This window comes from Triticum aestivum, chromosome 2A (assembly GCF_018294505.1).
Source record: "Triticum aestivum cultivar Chinese Spring chromosome 2A, IWGSC CS RefSeq v2.1, whole genome shotgun sequence".
Lineage (NCBI taxonomy): Eukaryota > Viridiplantae > Streptophyta > Magnoliopsida > Poales > Poaceae > Triticum > Triticum aestivum.
This window is the reverse complement of record NC_057797.1, coordinates 138,015,378-138,039,707: the sequence shown is the minus strand read 5'-3', so window position 1 is coordinate 138,039,707 and position 24,330 is coordinate 138,015,378. Positions and strand designations below refer to the sequence as shown.

Sequence of the window (24,330 nt, the reverse complement as noted above, 5' to 3'; positions counted from 1 at the left end):
TTGGGAGGAGGGTATGGAGGGGGCGAGGGCCGAGGGGTCGTGCGGGCGTGCGGTGTTGACAGCGGTTCTGTTTTTCGAACGGCAGGTGGGTTAGCGATCGATGGAGGCTTATTGCGTGGCTTGTTAGCGTTAAACACCTAAGGATTCAGGGCCATTAGATCTTGATAATGGATGGGTCTGATTGTTTGAATCTGCCCCTCTCTTTCTTTTATAGTGGTAGTAGATACTCAGATGATGATGGCACCGGAGGACTGGGTGCCTCAAAGCTTTCTAATACCTCCGACTTGCCGCCACTGCCGCTGCTGGCCTTCTCCTCCTCCTTGCCGAAGAGGCCGCCAAACCAGCTACCCCCACCGCTCGAGCTCGCGACGTCTGCAGGGGACACGGCTGGCCGAGGCGGGCATGGGGTCGCCGCGGTGGCCAAGCTGGGGTCATGAGCAGGGCGCGGCCGCGGCGGGGGGTTCTTATTTGCGTCGAAGACACGATTTAGCATGAGGGCGCCGCCCTCGATGAGCGCGAGGAGACAGCCGCCATAGACCGCCCTGCGGCCTGCAACTCCGAGGCCCATGCGCAGGTGGAGGAACCCGTGCGTGGCGGCGCCGGCGACGACGGAGTTCCAGGGGTCCTCCTTCTGGCGCACGGAGACCGCGGCGCAGCTGGTGATGGAGAAGACGGTGCCCCACACGGCGAAGCTCCCGCCGATCCGCGGGGCGTTCGACCGCACGGCCTGCATGCCGCCGCTTATTCGCGCGCCATTGGGCGAGTTGTGGAGGCCCTTGAGGAGGTGGATCACAGAACCTCCCACGGCGCCCATGGCGAAAGTACCGCCGGCGTCCTCGATGATGCGGTCCGGGCACGGGTCTCTGTCCAGAAGAGGCGCCGACATGGCATCAGCCGCGTTGTGGTAGAAGTAGGGTTCGATCGATCCACTCTTTCATGAGCCGGCGGTTATGGCGTTGTGATCGGAGTTTTTTTTTAACTTGTAGCACACTTTATATTCAACTCAAATAAGGGATACATCAGAAATAAGTTCAGCTGTAATAAACTGTGGAGGAACATTATCCCACAAGATTATAGAATTAGAATCGTAACAACATCTAGCTAACTTGTGTGCCACTTGGTTTGCCCCTCTTGGACAATGAGCATAGAATACTGACCCAATTCTTTAAGCTAATATAAAGCAGTCACTCAAAATCGCCGAATAAGGGCCTAGAATGTCCACTTCCCCCTTGCATGCTAAGATAATTTCGAGAGTTTGTTTTATTGGAATCGCCAATACATCAGGAAACCGGGGGGGCGGGGGGAAGGTTGGCATATTTGGCGAACGCTCGCCACAAGAGATGTCGTTTGCAGTTTCAGTGTATTTGAAGAAACTGGCTGGCCATTTTGCAAAACTGCCATGGCATTTCTTTAATTTTGAGTGTGAATAAGTCGTTCGACATACAACATAGGATCAAAATCATGTGGCAGCTTAGGCGTTTGTTGGGAAAAAAACAATTTCGATCAATTCTATTTGAACCATTGGATTCACATCCAATGGCGTGAGCCTCCGACATGCTCTGGCCTAACCGCCTGCTCCCCCCTCCCACGGCTAGCAGGCGTTGCCTAGAGCCGACTCGCAACCCTGGCCTCCCCTTGTACTCGCCCACCATCATCACCCCAGGCATCCCTCTACCCCCCCTCCCAAACACCACCACCACCTCGACCGGTCAACCTCAGACTCCCCTTCACCAGGGCATCGTTTGTACTCTAGTCCGCTCTCATCTGAGGCCTTGCCATCGCCTTGATGCCGTCGTCTTCATCTTTAGTGCATCGCGAATAATCGGCTCTTCTTGGAAAGGTTAATGAACCATGCACAAGTGCAAGGTGTCCTCTCTCCTCTTGGAAACCAAGTCATTAAAACACCGGACTTCAGTTTATGCGAGTACGTCATAATTTTCAGCAAGCCTTTGTCTTCAGGACTGTCGTTGCTCTGTTGGATTTTTTTGGTGCTGTCACTGTGTAACGCCCCGAGACCGATGTGCCAGGTGTCTTCCTGTTATTCGTTGTTGTTGCCTTGTCATTGCTTGCGTGTCATGCATTGCATATCATGTCATCATGTGCATTTCATTTGCATACGTGTTCGTCTCATGCATTCGAGCATTTTCCCCGTTGTCTGTTTTCCATTCCGGCGCTTCGTTCTCCTCCGGTGGTCATTTCTACCTTTCTTTCGCGTGTGGGGATTAAACATTTCCGGATTGGACCGACACTTGCCAAGCGGCCTTGCTTTACTACCCGTAGACCGCCTGTCAAGTTTTGTACCATTTGGACTTCGTTTGATACTCCAACGGTTAACCGAGGGACCGAAAAGGCCTCGTGTGTGTTGCAGCCCAACACCCCTCCAATTTGGCCCAAAACCCACCTAAACCTCTTCCATCATCTAGAGCGTTCGATCACGATCGCGTGGCTGAAAACCGCACCTCTTTTGGACTCTCCTAGCTCCCCCTACCTATATATATGTGGCCATCCCCGAAATTTTCACGGATGAACCCTAGCCTTCCTCTTCCTCGCGCTGCCGGACATGTCCGCCCGGCGACCGGACGTGTCCGCCCTCACCCTCAGCCAATCAGGCCTCGCCACCTCATCAACGCCGGGCCTCCTCTCTCCTCCCCGCCGCCGAAGCCCGCCGGCCCAGATCCCGCACGCGCGGGGCCGAACCGGGCCAGATCCCGCCGCCACCAACCGCGTGCGCCGCCCCGCCCGCGACCACCGCGCCACGGCGCGCCTCTCTGCCGCCTCCTCCACCGGCCATCGCCGCCGGCCGCCTAGCCGCCACCGCGCGCACCCTCCGCCGTCGAGCTCCGCGCCTCTGCCCGGTCGGTGTTCCGCCGCCGCCGCCTCGTCGACCTCGCCCAACGCCGGCGCCGCCCCTTCTCCGGCGAACTCGAGCAGCTCCGGCCGTCCTCGCATTCCGCGCCCGATCTGGATCCAGATCCAGATCCACCTCGCGGTTGACTTTTTCCCCCGAACCCTAACTATTTTGCATATTTCATCGTGCTATAACTCCTCATCCGTAGCTCCGTTTTGGGCATATAGCATATCAAAATGTTCATCTCAGAGAGTACATAATTTCATTCCATTGCATCATTTTCATCTGAGTTCATCTTGTGCCCGAAATTCTGTTGGAAGAGTGCTATTTGAGATAATTGTCAGATCTGCTGCTCCAAATAGATATTTGTCATTTTTGCCATGATTGTTGTGTGCATGATATGCCCATGAGCTCTAAATATGTTTTGTTAAGGGTTTTTCCATCTTTCCGGAGGTGCAACCCATGTATTTTTGTGATGTGTGTGGTGACTAGCACAAGCTTGCAAAGTAAGGCACTTGGTAATGCTGATTTCAGGGACTTAGCATTTCCACTAAGTCCTTGACCTGTTTATCTCATATGGTCATATGTTCATGTTGTTTCCTAGTGATCTGTGCCTCTTTTGAGGATAATCAGTAAGGATGTTTTGTTAATCTTGTAGTGCTCTATCCATCCATGTCTTTGTTTGCAATTATGGAGCACCCTAGCTTGAGTCAATCGAGCTCTACTTTTGTCATTTCGTGAATCTGGGCAGATTGTCTACTTATTAGCGATTTTGCCGCTGATGTTGTAGTTGATCCGTGCATACTATGTTATTGTTCTTGCCATGTCTAGCTTGAATTTTGTGTATTCTTGATGGATGTATGCTTAGTTTGTCATGACTTGCTCTGTGATGAGTGCATCGAGCTCGTAAACATGCCTACTTGATATCTGTTTTCAGCATGCTCCAGTTTTCACTAAGTCTGAGAACTGATTATGTTTTTACCATGTTCACATGCTTGCAAATGTATTTTTTGATCCCTTTTGGCTCAAGGTCACTAAGAAACTTTTGTTAAGCTCTTTGAGTAGCTCCATGCCATGCTTTAATTTGCCATGTTCAGGTCCTATAGCATATAGTTTTCATGCTCCGAAGAGTGCTATCTGATCTGAAATTTCAGACAAGTGTTAATTTCACTAAGTCTGAGATCTGTTCGCAAATGCATTTTTGCTATGCTTGTTTGAACCTGTTAATGGATGAATTGGTCGTAGCTCAGTGCTAGACTTTTTTTAAGCATCATGAATGCATCCCTTCCATGTATTTTGGTGCCATGTTTGGGTGCTATAGCATGTTCATCTTGTTGCATTTAGATGGCTACTTGCTGTAAATCGCAGAACGTGGTCATAATTGAATTGCTTGCCATTTCCAAACCGTAACTCCGATTCCGGCGTTCTTTATATCGTTTTCAAGCGATTTCATCTCATCTTTCCAGTGGCACACATGGATTTCCAAGCTGAGGCCAGATTCATGTATTCCTTGTCACATCTTGCATATGCAACCCGCATCGCATCCTGTATAGCATACCATCATTGCATCATATTGTTTGAGCTTTGCACGTGGTTGATTGTGTTCCGTTTGCTTGTTTGTCTTGTTTGGGTAGAGCCGGGAGACGAGTTCGCTAATGAGGAGCCCGTTGAGTTTGCTTTCGAGGATCCAGTCAACTCTGACAACTTTGCAGGCAAGATGATCATACCCTCGAAATCACTACTATCTTTGCTTTGCTAGATGTTCGCTCTTTTGCTATGCCTATGCTATGATGCCTACCACTTGCTTTCAAGCCTCCCAAATTGCCATGTCAAACCTCTAACCTACCATGTCCTAGCAAATCGTTGATTGGCTATGTTACCGCTTTGCTCAGCCCCTCTTATAGCGTTGCTAGTTGCAGGTGAAGATTGGAGACCGTTCCTTATTGGAACATTATTTACTTGTTGGGATATCATTATATTGCCATGTTATCTTAATGCATCTATACACTTGGTAAAGGGTGGAAGGCTTGGCCTCTCGCCTAGTGTTTTGTTTCACTCTTGCCGCCCTAGTTTCCGTCATATCGGTGTTATGTTTCCGAATTTTGTGTTCCTTGTGTGGTTGGGTTATAATGGGAACCCCTTGATAGTTCGCCTTGATTAAAGCTTTTCCAGCAACGCCCAACCTTGGTTTTACCATTTGCCACCTAGCCTCTTTTTCCCTTGGGTTTCCGGAGCCCGAGGGTCATCTTATTTTAGCCCCCCTGGGCCAGTGCTCCTCTGAGTGCTGGTCCAAACTAGAGTCCTGTGCAGCGCCCCCTCGGGGAAACTCGAGGTTTGGTTTTAGTTGCATGGAGCACTCATCTGAGTGTGCCCTGAGAACGAGATATGTGCAGCTCCTATCGGGATTTGTCGGCACATTCGGGCGGTGTTGCTGGATTTGTTTTAACCTGTCGAAGTGTCTTGAATTACCGAGGTACCGAGTCTGATCGGAACGTCTCAGGAGGAGGTCTATTCCTTCGTTGACCGTGAGAGCTTGTCATGGGCTAAGTTGGGACTCCCCTGCAGGGATTTGAACTTTCGAAAGCCGTGCCCGCGGTTATGGGCAGATGGGAATTTGTTAACGTCCGGTTGTAGAAAACCTGAAGTTGACCTTAATTAGAATACATCAACCGCGTGTGTAACTGTGATGGTCTCTTTCCGGCGGAGTCCGGGAAGTGAACACGGTGTTGGAGTTATGCTTGACGTAGGTTGTTCTAGGATCACTTCTTGATCATACTTTTATCGACCGTGCTTTGCCTTCTCTTCTCGCTCTCATTTGCGTATGTTAGCCACCATATATGCTAGTCGCTTGCTGCAGCTCTACATACTTTACCTTGCCTTACCTACTAAGCTTAAATAGTCTTGATCGCGAGGGTGCGAGATTGCTGAGTCCCCGTGACTCACAGATACTTCCAAAACCAGCTTGCAGGTGCCGATGAGTCCGTGCGGATGACGCAACCCAGCTCAGGAGGAGCTCGATGAAGATCTTGTCCTTTGTGTTGATTCGTTCTAATTGATCAGTAGTGGAGCCTAGTTGGGGTCGATCGGGGACCTTGTCGCATTTGGGGTTCTTCTTTTATTTTGGTTCCGTAGTCGGACCTTGAATGTATTTGGATGATGTAATGCTTTATTCATGTAATTGTTTGAAGTGGCAATTGTAAGCCAACTATGTATCTTTTCCCCTATTGTATTACATGGGTTGTTTGCGAAGATTACCTCACTTGCGACATTGCTTTCAATGTGGTTATGCCTCTAAGTCGTGCTTCGACACGTGAGAGATATAGCCAAATCGAGGGCGTTACACACTGGCACAAGACCAATTTGGCTAAAAGTAAGATCCTGCCTATTACTCAAGATGTGAAGATTTCGATCTATCTGATATCCAGGCAGGGCTTGGCTGCCAAACCGCGAGCTTTCCATGTACTCCCTCCGGTACTCTTTAGTTTGCATATACTCTCTCCGTTTCTAAATATTTGTCTTTTTAGACATTTTAAATGACTACTACATACGGATGTATGTAGACATATTTTAGAGTGTAGATTCACTCATTTTGCTCCGTATGTAGTCACTTGTTGAAATGCCTAGAAAGACAAGTATTTAGGAACGGAGGGAGTATAAGTTTGTTCAAAGTTGTTTCTACTTTGACCAAATTTATAGAAATAAGTATCAACATTCACACTGCCAAATCAACACTGTTAGATTCATCATGAGATTTAATTTTATAGTATATATATTTGGTATTGTATATATTGATATATTTTAAATATAAATTTGGTCAAACTCTGCAAAGTACGACTTACACAAATCTAATAAGCAGAGTAAAAGGGATCGAATGGAGCACCTTTATTTCTTTGAGGGAAATTGGAGCACCTATTTAGGTATGTCGTTGTGTGATAACTGAAATGGGGTGCTTTTCAGGAGCTGTTGGATAAACTAATTAACGAGTTTTTTTGACAATCAACTAATTAACGAGTTGGCTTGTTGTGGAAGGCTAAACGGATTAACTCTGTTGGCCGCCTAACTCTGGTCCGTTTTGTGACCTCGGCAATGACGATCTTCCGACTCATATGTATTGACACGCCCAAACGGATTATAAACCAGAAGATTGAAAAGCTTAGGCGTGCCTTCCATTGGACTGGTGTTGATCATGTTAGTGTGGTAAGGATGTGTGTGTGATGTTCAAAGCTTCCACTGTTATTCACTCACCTTGGAGATGGCAAGGGGACTTTTTCTGGCATGATCATTGGATGCAGGGCAACGGGCCAATGATGGCTTTGTGGTGGCACCGTGGCACATCGTAGGGAGAGAAATTATTATTTTTTTAGAGTACGCCTAGGCGTACCATAGCTTTATAGAAGGCAGAATTTAGTTATAAGAAAGCTACCGCTCGATACGAACAACGAGTGTAGCACGAACACCACACCGACAAGACCACAAACAAACACCACCGCTAGGCAAGCTACTATGCAAAAAGCCTATCCTAAACTGATACACAGCACCGCGTCTCGATCGACGCCGGACACCTCCGAAGACCACACTTCCACAGAACTTCTCTTGTCGACGCACCATCCACCCTGAGCGCCTAAGAGAAAGTGGCAGATGAATGGCAGGACTCGATCCAATCCGGGAAGACGCCGCCTTGGATTCACCAACGACCAACGTACATAGCGCCACTAAAGATCAGAAAAGGATAGCGGCGAACACCGGAGGAGAGCAACGAGGAACCAGCCGTGTCTCCAAACACAATGCTCCCAACAGAGGAGCGGCGTCGAGGACACCGCCATCGTGCCAATCAGAACATCGAATCTAGGCTTTCACCCGGAGACATCCACCAACACCGAGAGCGCGAGGGATGAGGCGAACACGCTCGACGATGCCTCCAAGGAGGGGAATGACATCCACAGATGCCATCACCGCCGGCCCGGCAGAAGCCGTGCAAAATTTTCATCCGCGCTTCGCCCATCGCCACGCCTCCATGGGATTGGTAGCACTGCCAAGAAGCCTCACACCGCCGCCACCACAGCACTTGCCGAAGTAGCTGCATAGCCGAGGACCAACGACCGACCACCCGGCAGGGAAACCGCGGCCACACATCCACTCCCAGCTTGCACGAGGGTCCACAGCCAACCAGCACCTCCGGCCAGGTCCAGGACTGCCCGCAACGGCCGTCACCCACTCCAAGGAACGACCTTGCGACAATCAGACCCGCCTCTCCACGGAGAAATCCCAGGCCGGCATCACCAGGAAAGCACCGCCGCTCTCCACGCCGCACAGGGATGACCGAAAGCTCGCTGCTCGCAAGACTCCATCTTGACCGAGCCATCGCAGCGCCGCCACCAACCAGCACAGGGAGAGAAATTATAGGATTTTCAACAACCAGGATTTCACTGCATGTGATGTTCCTATATGCAGATCTGACAACATGGATAGCGGCTGACTTGAAAGGAGTTCAGTGGATGCCCTATATGCAGAATTGAGAACTTCAGGGAACGAACTGCCTCACTATAGATAACCTCCCGATCTCACGAGCCAGATGACCATAGGCTGGAAAGCGCGACCGAAGAATCCGACCGAACCACCAATCGGACCGATCCGTCGGCTAGGGCCTAGGGCACATCAGCAGTTCCACAAAACTGGTTAGCTCACCATGTTGGTACCAAACCATCGGTAAGCAATGTGCTTACTACTGCAGACATCGAAACCGGAAGGCAGAAGAAGAACCCTGATGTCACACCAGAAGCAAGACAGACAGACAGAGGCGTAATTTTAATTGAAGGCTTTTCAAGCGCAGCAGTACATCTGCACCATATGACGCTATAGGCATTATTACCGTCGCTACCACGGCAACAACAAGAACATGCAAAGTTTAAAAAGCTCGCGTACAATAGACTAATAATCCAAAACCTTTTCCCAGCGACTGGTCGGCCCATAGATAACAGTACTAGAAGTTGAGCTGCGCAAGCGTCACTTCGTCTACCTCTCCTCCAAGATGGAAGTAGATTGCACTCCCAGCTTCAGACTACTACCTGTGGGTCGAGCGCCGCTGCGCATCGGCGGCGCCATCAGCTACCTGCAGGAAGTAGGAACAAATTGTCACACACACTCATGGAGCATGCAAGCATGGAAAAACCGAGCTAAATCGGCGCAACAACATAATAACCAAACCACATGAACCTGCACGCTGCGCAACAAAAGCACGCCATAGTTTAACATCACATCAAACAGAGAGGACGGAACTAAAAAGCATATGACGGATATTGTCTAACATACATCTCGATAGATTAGACAAAACGATGGAGACCTTCTCTTAGTTCCATATATAATTAGAGTCATTCACTAGTAAAATGTCCAACAGAACTTGAGCAATATAGACACATGAGCATACAGAGGTGCATGACTCAGGCATTCCTGGGGCACTTGACCTTACAGCAGCTTGTTTCTTTTTAAGTTCCAAGGTGGCATCCTAAATGTACAGTTGAAGAACAAGGACCATGGATAAAGAATTGTGAAAACACTGCACTGAAATAACCGATCCCTGATAACCGGGAAAAAATAAGCTAAAATCATGTGTAGTACTTCCATATTTGCATCGAAACAGCTTGAAACCAAAATCTACTTTATATCTTCAAATCCATGGGAGCCGTATCTGCTACTTGCATAAGATTTTATTGACCCAGTAAGTACAATATGGAATTTATATATCTTATTAACAAATAACAAGTTAGGCTAGGCAGTCGAGGGGCATGTTCGGGACATGATTTCAGATGCTAAGAGGCACAATCAGTCCCTAACATCATATAAAAAGGTAAGCATGTAGCAAGATATTGGTTAAGAAAACTGCATTCACGTCAACAGGAATGTCAATTTTGTAAGCCAGATAGAACATTTTTTTCTTCTGTCTGTCAGAAGAAATAATTCAGTCCAAGTAAATGGCCAATGCAGCCCATCCATAACCAGGACTAGATAAAAAAGGAATATTTACCATGTTCCCTATCACAACGAAACACAGATTTATGAGTTCTCAAATGGAGTAGGACAACATGATAAAAGCAAACCAGGCCTAATATTCTTGACAGATTTATTCTCATGTCCATACAGAACATAACAAGCTCTAAAATAATTTTGATACATGCAAATGCTTTATTTTGAGATGTTTCATTGGCCAGAAGAACAACCAGCTTATAAACGGACAGCCATAGAACAACTCACCACTAATAAACCAACATTGAAAGTCCACAAACCTACGTACTGAACTGAACTACTCGTAGATCACATAAAGCTATTTTACAGTCTAGAGGACATGCAGCCTTGAGAAAATGGAAGGCAGAACCTCCCACAACCCATGGCGCTGCATCATCAAAAATATGGTCTGGGAATGGGTCCGTTAATTATCTTCAGGTAGGGTCACACAACCCATGGTGAAAGGTACACATAGTATCTGTCGTGTGACCCTACCTGAAGATTTAGTGCTTTGTGGTGGAAGTAGGAGGTAGAACTCAGCGGAATATAATTAACCACAAAAGCTTCCTCGGAGCTCAGAGTGATGAAATAAAACCACAGCAGCTATATACGACAATCAATCATGTTCTGTAATTGAATTCTGTAATTGGAAGCTAATAAAGCTTCTTGATTATACGGCATGGACAAGTAAATAAAGTGGCATGTTGCATTAGCAAGAAAAACTCAGCGGCAGAATCATTTAGAACAGACACCTCAATAAATCATTGCCACCTCGTCGGGTAAAGTATCAGAAACAAGGAGTGGATCGAACTTAAAAACAACAACCTTTCTGAATTAAATCCAAAATACAGATCAGAGCAGTCAAACAAACACCGCACCTTCCTTCACTTGTACTCAAACGATGGTATCGGAGGGCTGGGCGTCTCGAAGCTCTCTAATATCTCCGACATGCCAGTACTGCCGCTGGGCTTCTTCTCCTCCTTCTTGCCAAAGAGGCCGCCAAACCAGCTACCCCCACTGCTTGAGCTCGGGACCTCTGCAGGGGACACGACAGGCTGAGGCAGGCCTGGGAAGCCACCTCCTCCCGTCGAGATAGCGGCGGCCATGTTGGGATCATCAGCAGGGAGCGGCGGGAGCATCTGTGGTGCGAATCGGTTGGCCATGAGGCCGGCGCCCTCTATGAGGGCGAGGAAAAAGCCGCCCGCGAGTGCCGAGCGGCCAGAAGCTTTGATGCCCTGCCGCATGGAGAGAACCCCTCCAGTGGTGGCGCCACCTATGATGGAGTTCCAGGGGTCCTCCTTCCGGCGCACGTAGGCCGAGGTGCAGTGGAAGGTGGAAAATAGGGTGCCCCACACAGCAAAGCTCCCCCCGAGTTGAGGGGCGTTCATGCGAGCTGCCTGCATGCCGCCAGTAATTCGCGCACCATTGGGCGAGTTACGAAGGCCCTTGAGAAAGTGATAGACAGAACCACCGACAGCACCCATGGCGAAAGCACTGCCTGCATCATCAATGATGCGGCCTGGGCACGGTTCTCTCTCGAAGAGATCTCTCTCGGAGACAGGAGCCGACATAGTATTAGCTGCGTAACCCTATCTGAAGATTCGATGCGTTGTGGTGAACTAAAATCTTCCCGGGGTTCAGAACGAGAGTATATATAACACGGTCGATCGTCCCTGATATATAAGGAGGTAATAAGGCTTCTTGATGTACACGACATGGACTCCTAACCGCGGACGGCCTCAACACCAAGTAATAAATAAGCTAAGAGAGAAACCGGATCGAACTGAGAAAACATCTGAAACTGAATCCAAAATACAGATCGGAGAGAAAAACCGCACCTTTTTTTCTCACTTGTAGTCGAACGATGGTATCGGAGTGCTGGGCGTGTCAAAGCTCTCTAATATCTCCGACTTGCCGACGCCGCCGCTGGGCTTCTTCTCCTCCTCCTTCTTGCCGAAGAGGCCGCCGAACCAACTACCCCCGCCGCTGGAGCTCCCGACCTCCACGGGGGGCACGAGTGGCTGGGGCATGCCTGGGAAGCCGCCGACGCCTCCCCCCGCCATCGCGGCGGCCAGGTTGGGATCGTCGGTGGGGAGCGGCGGGAGGTTCTGCGGCGCGGCGAGGACGCGGTTGAGCATGAGGCCGGCGCCCTCGATGAGCGCGAGGAGGCAGCCGCCCATGAGCGCGGAGCGGCCGGCGGCGCCGGGACCCTGGCGCATGGAGAGGAAGCCGCCCGTGGCGGCGCCGGCGATGATGGAGTTCCAGGGGTCCTCCTTCTGGCGCACGAAGACCATGGTGCAGTCGAAGGCGGAGAAGAGGCCGCCCCAGACGGCGAAGCTCCCGCCGACGCGCGGCGCGTTGAGGCGCACCTGCTGGGCCCCGCCGAGCAGGCGCTCGCCGTTGGGCGAGTTGTAGGTGCCCTTGAGGAAATGGAAGACGGAGCCGCCCACCGCCCCCATCCCGAACGCGCCGCCCACGTCGTCCAGGATGCGGTCCGGGCACGGCTCCCGCGAGGTCTCCGGCGTGCCCATCTCCTCCTCCTGCGGCGATTCGGCGGCGGGGGCGGCGGCGGCGAGGAAACCCTAGGTCCCGGGCGGCGGCGGGCGTGGGGAGGAAGAAGAAAGGGGTGGGGGAGAGATGGAAGGGAGCTCCGTCCAAACGTGGGGGAGGGGGAGCTTTTTAGCCGTGGCTGGATCTTGTTTTTTTTTTTTTTTTTTTTGAGACAACGTGGCTGGATCTTGTGGTTTACGTGTTCCCGTCGGGTGGGGTCCGCTGTCAGAGGCCCATTCGTCTGCGTGCTCCCGCAGCTCGCCTTGCGAGGCCCGGAGATATTTTAGGGGCGGCGGCCCGGCACCGTTTTTTCTCGTCCGGTGTGTGTCACGAACTTGCGAGGCTCCTCCGTATTTTGGGTCCAATGGAATCTCGCTGTTTGGGCCGGGTACACTGTACTCATTGTATAAAAGTGTTGCGTCTATAAGTAGATTTTTTTTCTCCCCTAATATAGAGGCCCATAATCTTGTAAAGGCTACCTAATTTTATTGACATGTCTTAGTCGGCACATTGGAATGGAGGGAGACTTCGACGGCGTTTCCTATTTAGCGCTTCAGGCGCCGGTTGTAGATCATTTGACAAACCGGCGCACACCCCTACCCCTTGTTAGGACGGCCCATTCCACTTTTTTTTTCTGGTTTAATATGCTAAAAACATGCATGGCTGGGATTCGAACTGGCGACCTCCAACGTATGTTTACTAACCAACCCAGCAAATGACACGTCATGATAATATATTTCCTTTTATTGTTTTGTATAGTTTCTCCAGCCGTTTTTCTTCTTCTTTTGTTGTGGGTTTTTTTGGACCGGTTTTTTGTCTTTCTTTTTTTGTTACATTTTTCATGTTTTTTCCTTTTTTCTTTAATTTTTCCTCAAAATGTAAAAAACAAATTTGATGAACTTTTTTCACATTGATGGAAATTTTCCAATTTTTATGAACATTTTAAATAATTTGATGACCTTTTTTCCAATCGTTGAACTTTTCAAAATTGGTGAACTATTTTCAAGTTCAATGATCTTTTTTGTAATGATGAAATTTTCCAAATTTGATTTTTTTTCAAATCGATGAACCTTTCAAAATTGGTGAACTATTTTCAAATTCAATGATCTTTTTGTAATGATGAAAAATTTCACATTTGATGTTTGTTTCAAATCCATTAACTTTTTTACCAATTTGATGATTTTTTTCAAATCGTTTTTTAATTTCATGAATATTTTCAAAATACGTGAACTTATTTGGATTCATGAATTTTTTGCGAATTTTATCATTTTGTTTTTGTTTTTTAAATGCAATTTAGCGAACCGGGGGAAATAAATGTGCAATCTACATGGATCGGCCCACTAGCGTTGGTGTGTGTGCGCCGGGGAGCTTCCTTGCTGCCTAGCACCGAATAGGAGCTCCTGACTTCGACAATAATCTTTGTTGATGGACGTGGGCATTATAAGGGGATCCCAATTAGCGCCCCGCTATGTGAAGATTTCTGGGCATGGCATTTTGAAAAGATTGTAATCTTCACCGGTCGTTCGGCTTACCAGATGCTTGCGAAAACAAAGCAACGGTGGGAGAAACGGCTAGAGGGGAGGCTAAGCTCATCGACCAGCGATGTGGGCCACTGGAGAAAATTATAAAAATGTGTGTACCTTCGAAGCCGAAGGTGTTTCTGTGGAGGCTTGCACAATATTCACTTGTAACACGAGATGTTCTAGCTAAAGACACATGGCCAAAAGTATTACCCATGAATTATGTTTTTCGATAAAGACCCGCGAATTATGTGGCGCGGGAGATTCATGGGGCACTCGCTAATCAGTTGTGCGATGCCGAGATATGTGTGGGCACTAGGGATGAATTGATCGTTGACCTACATTGCAATTCTTCAAAACCGACGGCTCTTTTCCTTGATGGACTCCATGACACGTGAAGAATTTACTCGAACAGTCATAACCATGTGGGCAATCTAACACGCCCAAAGGAAAGCTATTCGTGAGAATGTTTTTCAAAGCTCTTTCTCCAGCACGTCTTCGTGGATAGCTTCTTAATGGACGTCGGGTTGGCCAAGGCACCAAGGGTCCTTATATGTCTAGACAGGTGGTGGAGTGGTTTCCACCACCTTCTAGATTGGGGGGAAACTGGGTCCGAAAATAGAGAGAAATTGGGTTTCCACCTCCTGGCCTTTTTTTTGGTTGCATCTATACCAATATAAAAAGATCCAAATGGGCAGATCCAAACCATCCCGACCATCAAATCATGTTATCTAACGGTTCAAATCGCTCCAATGTTGAGCACCAAACACGTTTAACGCTCTAATTACCCATCACTGGCATTGGTTATAAACATATTTTGACTCAACGCTATCCCTTGAAATCTGGCATGTAATTAATATCCTATCATTTCCATGTAAAAATAATTGATATCTTACCAAATACCATCGTGCAACAGATATATCTTACCTAATATAAATGTGCATTATACGTACATTATTACTAGTCAACGTAAATTTCACGCCACGCCGTAATGCCGTATCAATGTATCATTAATGTTCAAAACCAGATTCGCTCCCATGGTTTCAGAGATCCAGGCGTATCTATCTGTATCCTCGTCTCCACCGAATGCGAGGAAGACGCCAGTTTTGACTATGGAAATGCTACGCACGTACGTACGTGCCCATCGACCGAAACGAAAGAGATACGATGACGACGCATAGGCAGTGCGGCAACGTTGACCCGGCCTGGCATCGGCCGCGGGAGAGAGGCGGGCGGGCTGACCTGACACGGGAACTGTTCAACCTTTGACGAACGAGCTCCAAAAACCGCAGGCCGCTCATGGTTTCTCGATAGATCCCGCGCTCGCCCACAGAAATCGGTCGTCCGAGGCGTCGTCGCAGCCCCCTCTCCTCGCTGGACGCCGCCCCACGTACGCACGGCATGTATGTATGTATGTATATATATCTCTGCATACAAACAACGGGCAAACCATTGGCCGGGAAGAAGAACACGAGGGAAAAGAAGATAGCAGCAGCGTCTTTCATCAGAGTTTAGATCATCGCAGAGCGCAACGCTAGGCCAGGCGACGACGACATGGGCCGTTGGTTGAAGCCAGATGTACGTGCAAGACCGTTCGATTACTTCAGAGTTATTTTTGTATCTTGCCTTAACGATCCTGGTGGTGGTGCAGGTTTACCCGCTGATCGGCGCCATGTCGCTGGTGACGGGGATGTGCATCTTCCAGCTCACCCGGAACGTCTTCCTCAACCCGGACGTCAGGTGAGGCCTCCAAGCCGCCCCGATCGATCGATCGGATCATTTCGAATTTCGATGCATGCATGTGGTTAACCGTTTTGCTCTCTTGCTTTGTTCAGGGTGAGCAAGAGCAACCGGCAGAGCGCGGTGCCGGAGAACGAGGAGGAGGGCGAGAGGTACAGCCAGCACGCCTTCCGCCGCTTCGTCAGCGCGCACCGCCCGGAGGTCTTCCCCGCCATCAACCGCTTCTTCTCTGGGTTCAGCGCCAAGTGATGTGTCCATTGCATGTGTGTGTACGTGTGTCGCGTGTGAATATGTTGGTTCGTGATTGTGTCATTAGCGTGGAGGCATGCCATGGATATGTGCTCCTAGACACGCCTCAGGTGAATAAATGGTGTGTTGGAAATATAAGAGCAGCTCTAGAAGAGTTGCCATAATTTGAATCGTGGTCCGCTGGCTATATGGACTGCGTTTCATAATAATTTGAATTTGAAGGCTGTCGGCTTGTGCGCAAATACAAAATCACCAAACGGCATTTTTTTTATCTGCTCTCCTGATTTTAGTTTCAATTCAAGTAGCAATTTTCTTTTGCAGCCAAACAGCTCATAATTGTCACCAAATGCGATAGACATAATTAGCAACTACTATATGTTAGTGGCCAAAAGTCGTATTATTACATATATTTTTACGACTTGAAATATCGTTAAGCGGCATTTTCAAAATATACAATGCCCCTAATCGACATTGCAAACTACTACTACCTTCACTACGCCGTTTCCACCGCCGCCTAGTCATTGTCCTCCTCATCGGTACACAGTCAAACGTAGTCTGAGAGATCTCGCCTCCCGTGTCGCTCTCACGGGCGGCTCGGGATAAACCCCAGCCGCCGCCGACAGCCACCCTCGCCTCCCCCCTCCTCCTCCCGCCGCCGCCGGAGGGCGTCCCCGGGCAAGACGGCTCTCCCTCCTCTTCTCCAGGCGTGGCGGCGCGGGACGCTGGCCGGCGACGGGGACTCGCGGGCGGTCGGGGGCGCGCACCGGCAATGGTGGCGCAGTGCGCCGGCGCGAGCGGCGCGGAGGTGTGGGCAGCTGGGTCTCCAAGGATCCGACGCCGCTCTGCCCAGGGGAGCTCCAGATTCCGCTCCCTTCGAACAGCGGCCCGTTCCCTTGGCCGGCGGTCCCTGCGGCCGCGACTGGGGGCTGGTGGCGTAGGCGGGTGTGGTGGTCAGCGCAGCGTGGTGAGCAGGCCATGGCGGTGCCTGGTGACTGCCATGCCTGGTCTGGGTGCCTCTCTTCGCCCAGATCTGGATCCTTCTGGGGCGGTGGCTCGCACGACTGGTGCTCTCCATGGTTGTGGCTGGGGGGTCGGTGGTGGCTGCTGTCGGCGGGGTAGGCGTGTGGTGGTGTGGTGTTGTGGCCGGCGGTGAGGGGTTGGGCGCAGGTGGCAGCCGAGACAGAACCAACTCTGTCTGTGCAGGTGCTCGAGGTGAGCGGCTGTGTTTGCGGATGACTCTTGCTGGACCAAGCGGGGACGCTCGCCGTGGACTGGCAGGAGAGGGGAAGGTCTAGCGCCGCCGGACTCGGTGGCCGGCGTTTGCGGAGTCGGCCGGGCTGGGATGCTTCGGGCGAAAGCCTATTGCCGACCTCGTCGGCAACGATGATGACGACGTCTCCTGGCGCCGTGTCCCTTCGTGAAGGCATCATTGGGGAGCTACCGTTGCCGGCTATTTCTCCGTGTTTCGGGTGAAAGCCTCAGATCCTTCTCTGGATCGGATGACGACGACATCTTCCATGTTGTTTCCCCCTTGGGGGCGTCGTTTCAGGAACCAGGGATCCGCGGTTGGTTGTCTGATGTCTGGGCTGGAGTGTTGGTTCAGGTTGCTGGTTTGTAGGGCGGTGGCGGTGAGGTGCACTATGATGGCGACCAGTACCTTGGTCATCCTATGCTGATGGTTGACTTCTCTTTTTGGGGCTCGTGGCAACGGTGAGGTCACGGTTTTGGGCACCCTTCGATGGCTTTTGAGGTTTGGTGGCCTGCGGAGTGCTATGGTTCTCTCTATTTGTGATGGTGGCCGTGGTGTGGCTCAGAGGAGGTGTAGGGCTATCTCGGCGGAAAATTGCCCTTCGGCACGGTCTGTGGCTTTCTCTGCCGCGACGTTCCTAGGCAGCAGGATGCTCTTCGATGGTGGCTACGATCTCCTAGCTCTTCAAGGTGCAGAGATCGCATGGTAGCAGGTAACTTCTTCTCTACGTCTTCTCGGTGGCGGATGTCCTTTCGACGGATCCAACAAAGCTAGTTCCCGCTCTTCTCGGTCCACTGATGGTGATGGATGCTAAGTTCTTGGTGTTGGCTGCTTGTCATAGCTCGCTTCTGGTTCTTTTTCTGTTGTTCCTTGTTCCATCTTGTATTCTGTTGTTCCTGGTTCCTTCTCCTGTGTGTCGGGTGATATCTGTTGTAACTGTCGTGTTGTATCTCAGTCTTATCTATAATGAAAATGGTTCAGGCTGGCGTAAGCCCGCCGTAGCACCGTCAAAAAAAAATTGTCCTCCTCATCCTCCTCGCCTGACAACCCATCGATGTAGGCAAAGTCGTCGTTCTCCTCCTCAGAGCAATGAGCAACGACCGCGAGCTGTTGCTCCTCCTCTTCGTTGCTGGTTGTGGGGCCGAAGCGCTCGTGGATGTTTATTCCAATAACCCTTCCTCTATAATCTATTTATTATTAGCATGTTCGAAAACTTTAGAAATTGTAGATCCCATATCCATGATGTTATTGTTATAACAAGGTAAAAGGAGGATAATATTGAAATATTTTTGGTATTTTGAGTTTTTTGTGAATAGCATCAAAGCAAACAAACGATATATAAAATATAACTAACAAAGATAGATAACAAGAAATCAAAGTGGTAACGGCAATGCCTTCACAAATCTTGCTTGGTCTCCTGTATGAGTTGTTGGTGACCCCCAAGTATAAGAGTGACGTGACCTAGCAATAATTATTTCACTGATTGAGAACCAAGGTTTACCGAATCAGTAGGATTATCTCTGCAAAAACTAATGGTTGGTACCTACACACAACACACAAAACAAACTTGTCCCTAATGATTCAAGAATGTTTTGTCAATCTTCTTATCTTGCTAGCTACAAGGGTAAATTATATGGTATGATAGGAATTGATAAATAGATAAAATAAATAAAAGGATACAACAAGAAAATAAAATGATAATCATGATTGAAATTAAGGAAAAAAGACCCGGGGCCATAGATTCAATAGAGGCGTCTCTCAAAGTAGGATAAATGTGTTGTGGTGAACAAAATACAGTTTGACATTGATTAAATTGTAATATTTATATTTACCACTACGAGCATTCATGACACAATCTTGTATAGGCATTAAGGCCGTGATATATAGACCATTAATCCAAATGCATATACAACTGATACTCCACTCAAAGACCGCTATCGAGCATGCATCTCGAGATATTAAGTTTGTACAAACAAAGCATTACAATAAGCATGATGACATAATATAGACAATAATTAAAACTATCATCCGACTATGATAAAGAAACCATCATTTTATCCTTAGTAGCAACAATACAATACATGTCTTGTCCCTTATTGTCACTGGGATATAGAACACCGCAAGATTGAACTCACTGCCATACACAACCCCCTCCGAAGATCTGCACATCAAACTTGGTCGAAGAAGACAAATAGACCCAAAAGCATATACGACTACTTAATTATGCAGCAAAGAAACCATAAGAAATTCAATATAATTCATGAACAAATCCGATCATAAAGTGCCAATTCATCACATCCCAACAAACACAACACTGATTACATCATAGGGATCCAATTGTGTGAGGCAGCTGACAGAAACTTTGTATCGAATCACAAGGGAGAGAGGATGCCATCTAACTACTGCTATGAACCCAAGGTCCTAATAAAACTACTCACACATGGTCATGGTGATAGCAAGGTTGAGGAGGATGGCTCCGGTGACGGATGCCCCTCTGGCAGCTCGTCGGAACAGACCCCCAGATTGGATTTCCTTGGAAGAGGAACTTGTGGCAGCGGGGAAAAATCACGAAAAATGGTACAAATTGTTTTGAGAGTAATAAGATTTATAGGAAAAATATGGGTGAAAGGCGTGTCGGAGGCTTGGCTGTCTAGTGGCTCCTGGCTCCTTCCAGTGCTTTCTGAAAGCTTCGTCCTCCAAAAAAATCATCAAAAATCCCGAGGGTATTTTAAGGTCTAGAGATATCGATTTTCTGTAAACCAAAAACATGTAGTAACAACAACAAGCTCTGTGCACTGAATTAATAGGTTAGTCCATGAAAATAATATAAATTTGTTATAAAAATATGTAAACATGGTATGATAATAACATAAAACGATAAAAATTATAGATACATTTGAGACGTATGAGCACGTAAACTAATGTACCCCACATGTCATTTGCACTTCTTTGTGGTTAAATCAAGTAATAGATTAAGTGCATCTTCTAAATGCTACAGATACAAGCATCACAAAAAATATGTATGCACCTTGACAAACTAAGTGTAAGGACAAAGTTGACGATAGTCGGCATTTAGAGTTAGATGATATCTCGCGAGTTGCTATGCAGATTATTTATAGTGTATTTTGGTAAAATTTGATTATATGAATGAGTATTTAGATTAATAATGTAAGAACTACAACTTAAAGTAGCGTCTAATTGTAAAATATTTAGTAAACGTAAGTAGCACAAGATAATTAAGACATTTGAGCCTTTTTTACATCATGTTGCATGTTGAGGCAGATCATTTTCCGTATATATTTGCACGACGAAGTGACATAGTTGCATGTTGAGATAATATGTTAGTAGGGATGAGTGGGGTGTTTTGGAACTCGGCCTCCATGGAGGCCGAAATGAATGTTTTTTTAAATTCAAACATTTCAGTTTCAAACAAATACATAAAAAAATTGTACAGAATATGAATTCGTCAAAATCGGGGTTCCCGTAGCCATCATTCCACGACAAATCCATCAATGACCTACAAGTAGAGACCAAAAGAATAAAAACCGGCTCAGACATTTCGTCAAACACCTAGAACACAAGGTGTATATAGGGGAGAGTTGGACGTACCAGGGCAGCGTCTAGTGGCGACGACATTGACCGGTTGCGGCACAATTGGCGGCGGTGTGGGTAGGAGCCTCCGGTGGCGAAGCCCTGAGTTGAGGATGATGGCGATGCAAAGTTGGCGGCGGAACTCCGGTGATGGTTGTGCGAACGAGGGAGAAAAAAGAAGAGAAAAGGGTTGGTCGGGCAAGGAAGAAGGTGGAGATATGCGAATTGGCGCGTGCTCCTGTAGTTTGTCCGTCCTACGCAGCGGATGCGTCCGGGCAATTAGGCGGATTTAAGGGCTCTGATTGTAGATCCTCTAACATAATAGATTTTTATATAAGTGTGGCCCACCCACCCAGGCAACGCGCTCACACTCTCACACGCACTAGAAAACCCGAAGACATCCTGAAGTCGAGGTTCCACAATTTCTGCCTAGACACAAGCAATTGGATCTCTTGTACGCCAAGCTAGCGGAACAGAATCACCCGCGCTTCCTGCAAATTGGACTCTCAGCAAATCCAATGGGCCGACCCAAACGGTAATTTCGTCTGCTTTTTATTCGTTTGGATCGGTCAGGCGAACACGAATGTCCGCTTCGGTGTTTAGGTCGGTGTATGTGCCCAACGCTTGCCCAACCCATTTTTACGGCGCCGACAAAAGAAGCTGTGCATGCATATTTCAAATGAAAACAACTTAATTAAACATCAAAACCGGCCAGGAAGGCCGGCAAGAGTCCACGCGTCCACATTAGCATTAAAAGAAATTATAAACAACCTAACTACGAGGCGGCGCGCTGCCCAGCGCGCCCTAGGCGTCGTCGTCCTCGGGGTGGGTGAGGTCGATGAGCGTCGACGCAGGGCCGACCCAGGGGAACGCCACGTTTCAGGCGACGGCGATGTAGGCCGCGGGCAGCTGTTCCGGCGCGGGCAGTGCTGGCGCGGAGGGCTGTGCGGCCGCCTGTGCAGCCGTGGCTTGACGCGCCTCCTCCTCGAGGTCGCGCTCGAGCATCTCCTTGTACTCGCCGCGACGGCGCTCCTCGGCGAGCCGTCGCTGGCGCCACATCTCGAGGTACGCCGCCTCCTGCGCCAGGGTCGCCCCCATCCAAATCGGTGGCGCGGACACCCACCCGCGCACCACTCCCGTCCAGGAGAAGTGCACGATGGGCTCCGGCTCCGGCTGCGGCTCCGGGTCGGCCTTGACGAGCCGTCGGGGAGGGGACGACAGGTCCACCGACGGCTCCACGCAATCGCCGGCCGCGGAGAGGGCGAGGGCCTACGCCATGGCCGCCTCGTAGCGAGCCTCCTCTTCCTCCACCGCCTCCACCCTGCGCCGCTCGTCCTCCTCGCTCTCGATGTAGACCGCCGCAAGGGACCGCCTGGTCTTCCTCCCGGACGATGAGCGAGGGCGGCGGCACGCTGCGGTCGACCTCCCGCACGCCGCGTCGCCTCGCCTCCTCGTGCTCGAAGGCGAACCACCTCACCCAGTTAGGTGATGACCCACAAGTATAGGGGATCTATCGTAGTCCTTTCGATAAGTAAGAGTGTCGAACCCAACGAGGAGCAGAAGGAAATGATAAGCGGTTTCCAGCAAGGTATTCTCTGCAAGTACTGAAATAAGTGGTAACAGATAGTTTTGTGATAGGATAATTTGTAACTAGCAACAAGTAACAAAAGTAAATAAAGTGCAGCAAGGTGGCCCAATCCTTTTGTAGCAAAGGACAAGCCTGGACAAACTCTTATATGATGTAAAGCGCTCCCGAGGACACATGGAAATATCGTCAAGCTAGTTTTCATCACGTTCATATGATTCATATTCGGCACTTTGATAATTTGGTATGTGGGTGGACCGGTGCTTGGGTGCTGCCCTTACTTGGACAAGCATCCCACTTATGATTAACCTCTATTGCAAGCATCCGCAAAATACAACAAAAGTATTAAGGTAAACCTAACCATAACATGAAACATATGGATCCAAATCAGCCCTTTACGAAGCAACGCATAAACTAGGGTTTAAGCTTCTGTCACTCTAGCAACCCATCATCTACTTATTACTTCCCAATGCCTTCCTCTAGGCCCAAATAATGGTGAAGTGTCATGTAGTCGACGTTCACATAACACCACTAGAGGAGAGACAACATACATCTCATCAAAATATCAAACGAATACCAAATTCACATGACTACTAATAGCAATACTTATCCCATGTCCTCAGGAACAAAAGTAACTACTCACAAAGCATAAACATTGTTCATAATCAGAGGGGTATTAATATGCATATAGGATCTGAACATATGATCTTCCACCAATTAAACCAACTAGCATCAACTACAAGGGGTAATTAACACTACTAGCAACCTACTAGCACCAATCCTGGACTTAGAGACAAGAATTGGATACAAGAGATGAACTAGGGTTTTTAGATGAGATGGTGCCGATGAAGATGCTGATGGAGATTGCCCTCTCCCGATGAGAGAAGCGTTGGTGATGATGATGGCGATGATTTCTGTCAGGACCCCGACTCGATGCCACATAGGTCTAGCATATAACACCTCATATCACTTTGCGACCTCACGCACGGTATTCCCACGGGTGTCGCCTTACCTTTGCCCGGGACCGTTTGCGCCTTTTGGCTCACGTATATGATAGTGTCGCTAGCATCCATATGATAAAGAGCCCGGGCTGACATGACTAGTCGTAAACCCAAAGTGGCACAGACTTACAGGGACAGGCATCCATGACCCAGCTTCGAACGTGTCGGTCATCAGCAAATGGGTCCGGGCTATAGCACTGGGCTAGCAGGACTCCGGTAAACCGGGCTGTAGCGGGCTAACAGGACTCCGGTACTCAAAGCGTGACATTTCCCCGAAGGGACAGACACAGGAACGAAGAAGGACACATGCCGGCCAGCCTAAGTGTTCCGGAGCAGTAGCAAGCTACCATGGCTCAGTGAAACACTAGGAGACATTTCCCGGTAAGAGAGGCTACTAAAGATAAACAACTAGATGGTCAGATCCCACACATACCAAGCATTTCAATAACATACACACAATATGCTCGATATGTGCAATACAACATGGCATCACAAAATGACTCTACGACTCAAGTAGTTTATTCAATAGGCTCCGAGGAGCGAGATATTACAAACATGGGTCTCATGACCCAACAATCAGAGCATACAAGTCAAAGCACAAGCGGAAGCTATCATGTCTGAGTACAGACATCTATAAATGAAAAAGGCTGAGAAGCCTGACTATCTATCAGATCCTGCCGAGGGCACAAGATCGTAGCTGAGGTATCAAGCTAAACGTCGAAGTCCACGCGGAACTACTAGTGAGACTGAAGTCTCTCTGCAAAACATAAAATAGGCAAACGTGAGTACAAATGTACCCAGCAAGACTTACATCAGATCTATCTACATATGCATCATTATCAACAAAGGGGATGGTGGGGTTTGACTGCAGCAAGCCAGCTCTGACTCGGTGGCTATCCTAAACTACGACTGCAATGTAACTCTTTGAGGTGGCGCACACGAGTCCACATATTCACCATATCAATACACCACTATGGATCCGCTCCCGTCTCCCTACG

General features: G+C 48.8%; 4 protein-coding genes across 4 annotated transcripts; 1 reads left to right on the top strand and 3 right to left on the bottom strand.

Annotated features, from left to right (window-relative positions):
* Positions 1-208: 208 nt before the first annotated feature.
* On the bottom strand, positions 209-975 carry LOC123191588 (mitochondrial import inner membrane translocase subunit TIM17-1-like). The gene has a single exon (XM_044604265.1). The coding sequence runs from the start codon at positions 884-886 to the stop codon at positions 209-211; it is 678 nt and encodes a 225-aa protein (XP_044460200.1). The 5' UTR covers positions 887-975.
* Positions 976-8,634: 7,659 nt separating this feature from the next.
* LOC123188004 (mitochondrial import inner membrane translocase subunit TIM17-2) lies at positions 8,635-12,509 on the bottom strand. Its single transcript, XM_044600033.1, has 2 exons — positions 11,686-12,509; positions 8,635-8,957 (listed from the first exon to the last, which is right to left on the bottom strand). Exon 1 carries the CDS (start codon positions 12,376-12,378, stop codon positions 11,695-11,697), a length of 684 nt encoding a protein of 227 aa, XP_044455968.1. The 5' UTR covers positions 12,379-12,509; the 3' UTR covers positions 8,635-8,957; positions 11,686-11,694.
* Positions 8,967-11,679, bottom strand: LOC123188003 (mitochondrial import inner membrane translocase subunit TIM17-1). The gene has a single exon (XM_044600031.1). The coding sequence runs from the start codon at positions 11,416-11,418 to the stop codon at positions 10,732-10,734; it is 687 nt and encodes a 228-aa protein (XP_044455966.1). The 5' UTR covers positions 11,419-11,679; the 3' UTR covers positions 8,967-10,731.
* A 2,850-nt stretch (positions 12,510-15,359) lies between the features above and the next one.
* On the top strand, positions 15,360-16,177 carry LOC123185010 (uncharacterized). The gene is made up of 3 exons (XM_044597032.1): positions 15,360-15,495; positions 15,569-15,657; positions 15,753-16,177. Exons 1-3 carry the CDS (start codon positions 15,472-15,474, stop codon positions 15,904-15,906), a joined length of 267 nt encoding a protein of 88 aa, XP_044452967.1. The 5' UTR covers positions 15,360-15,471; the 3' UTR covers positions 15,907-16,177.
* Positions 16,178-24,330: the final 8,153 nt, after the last annotated feature.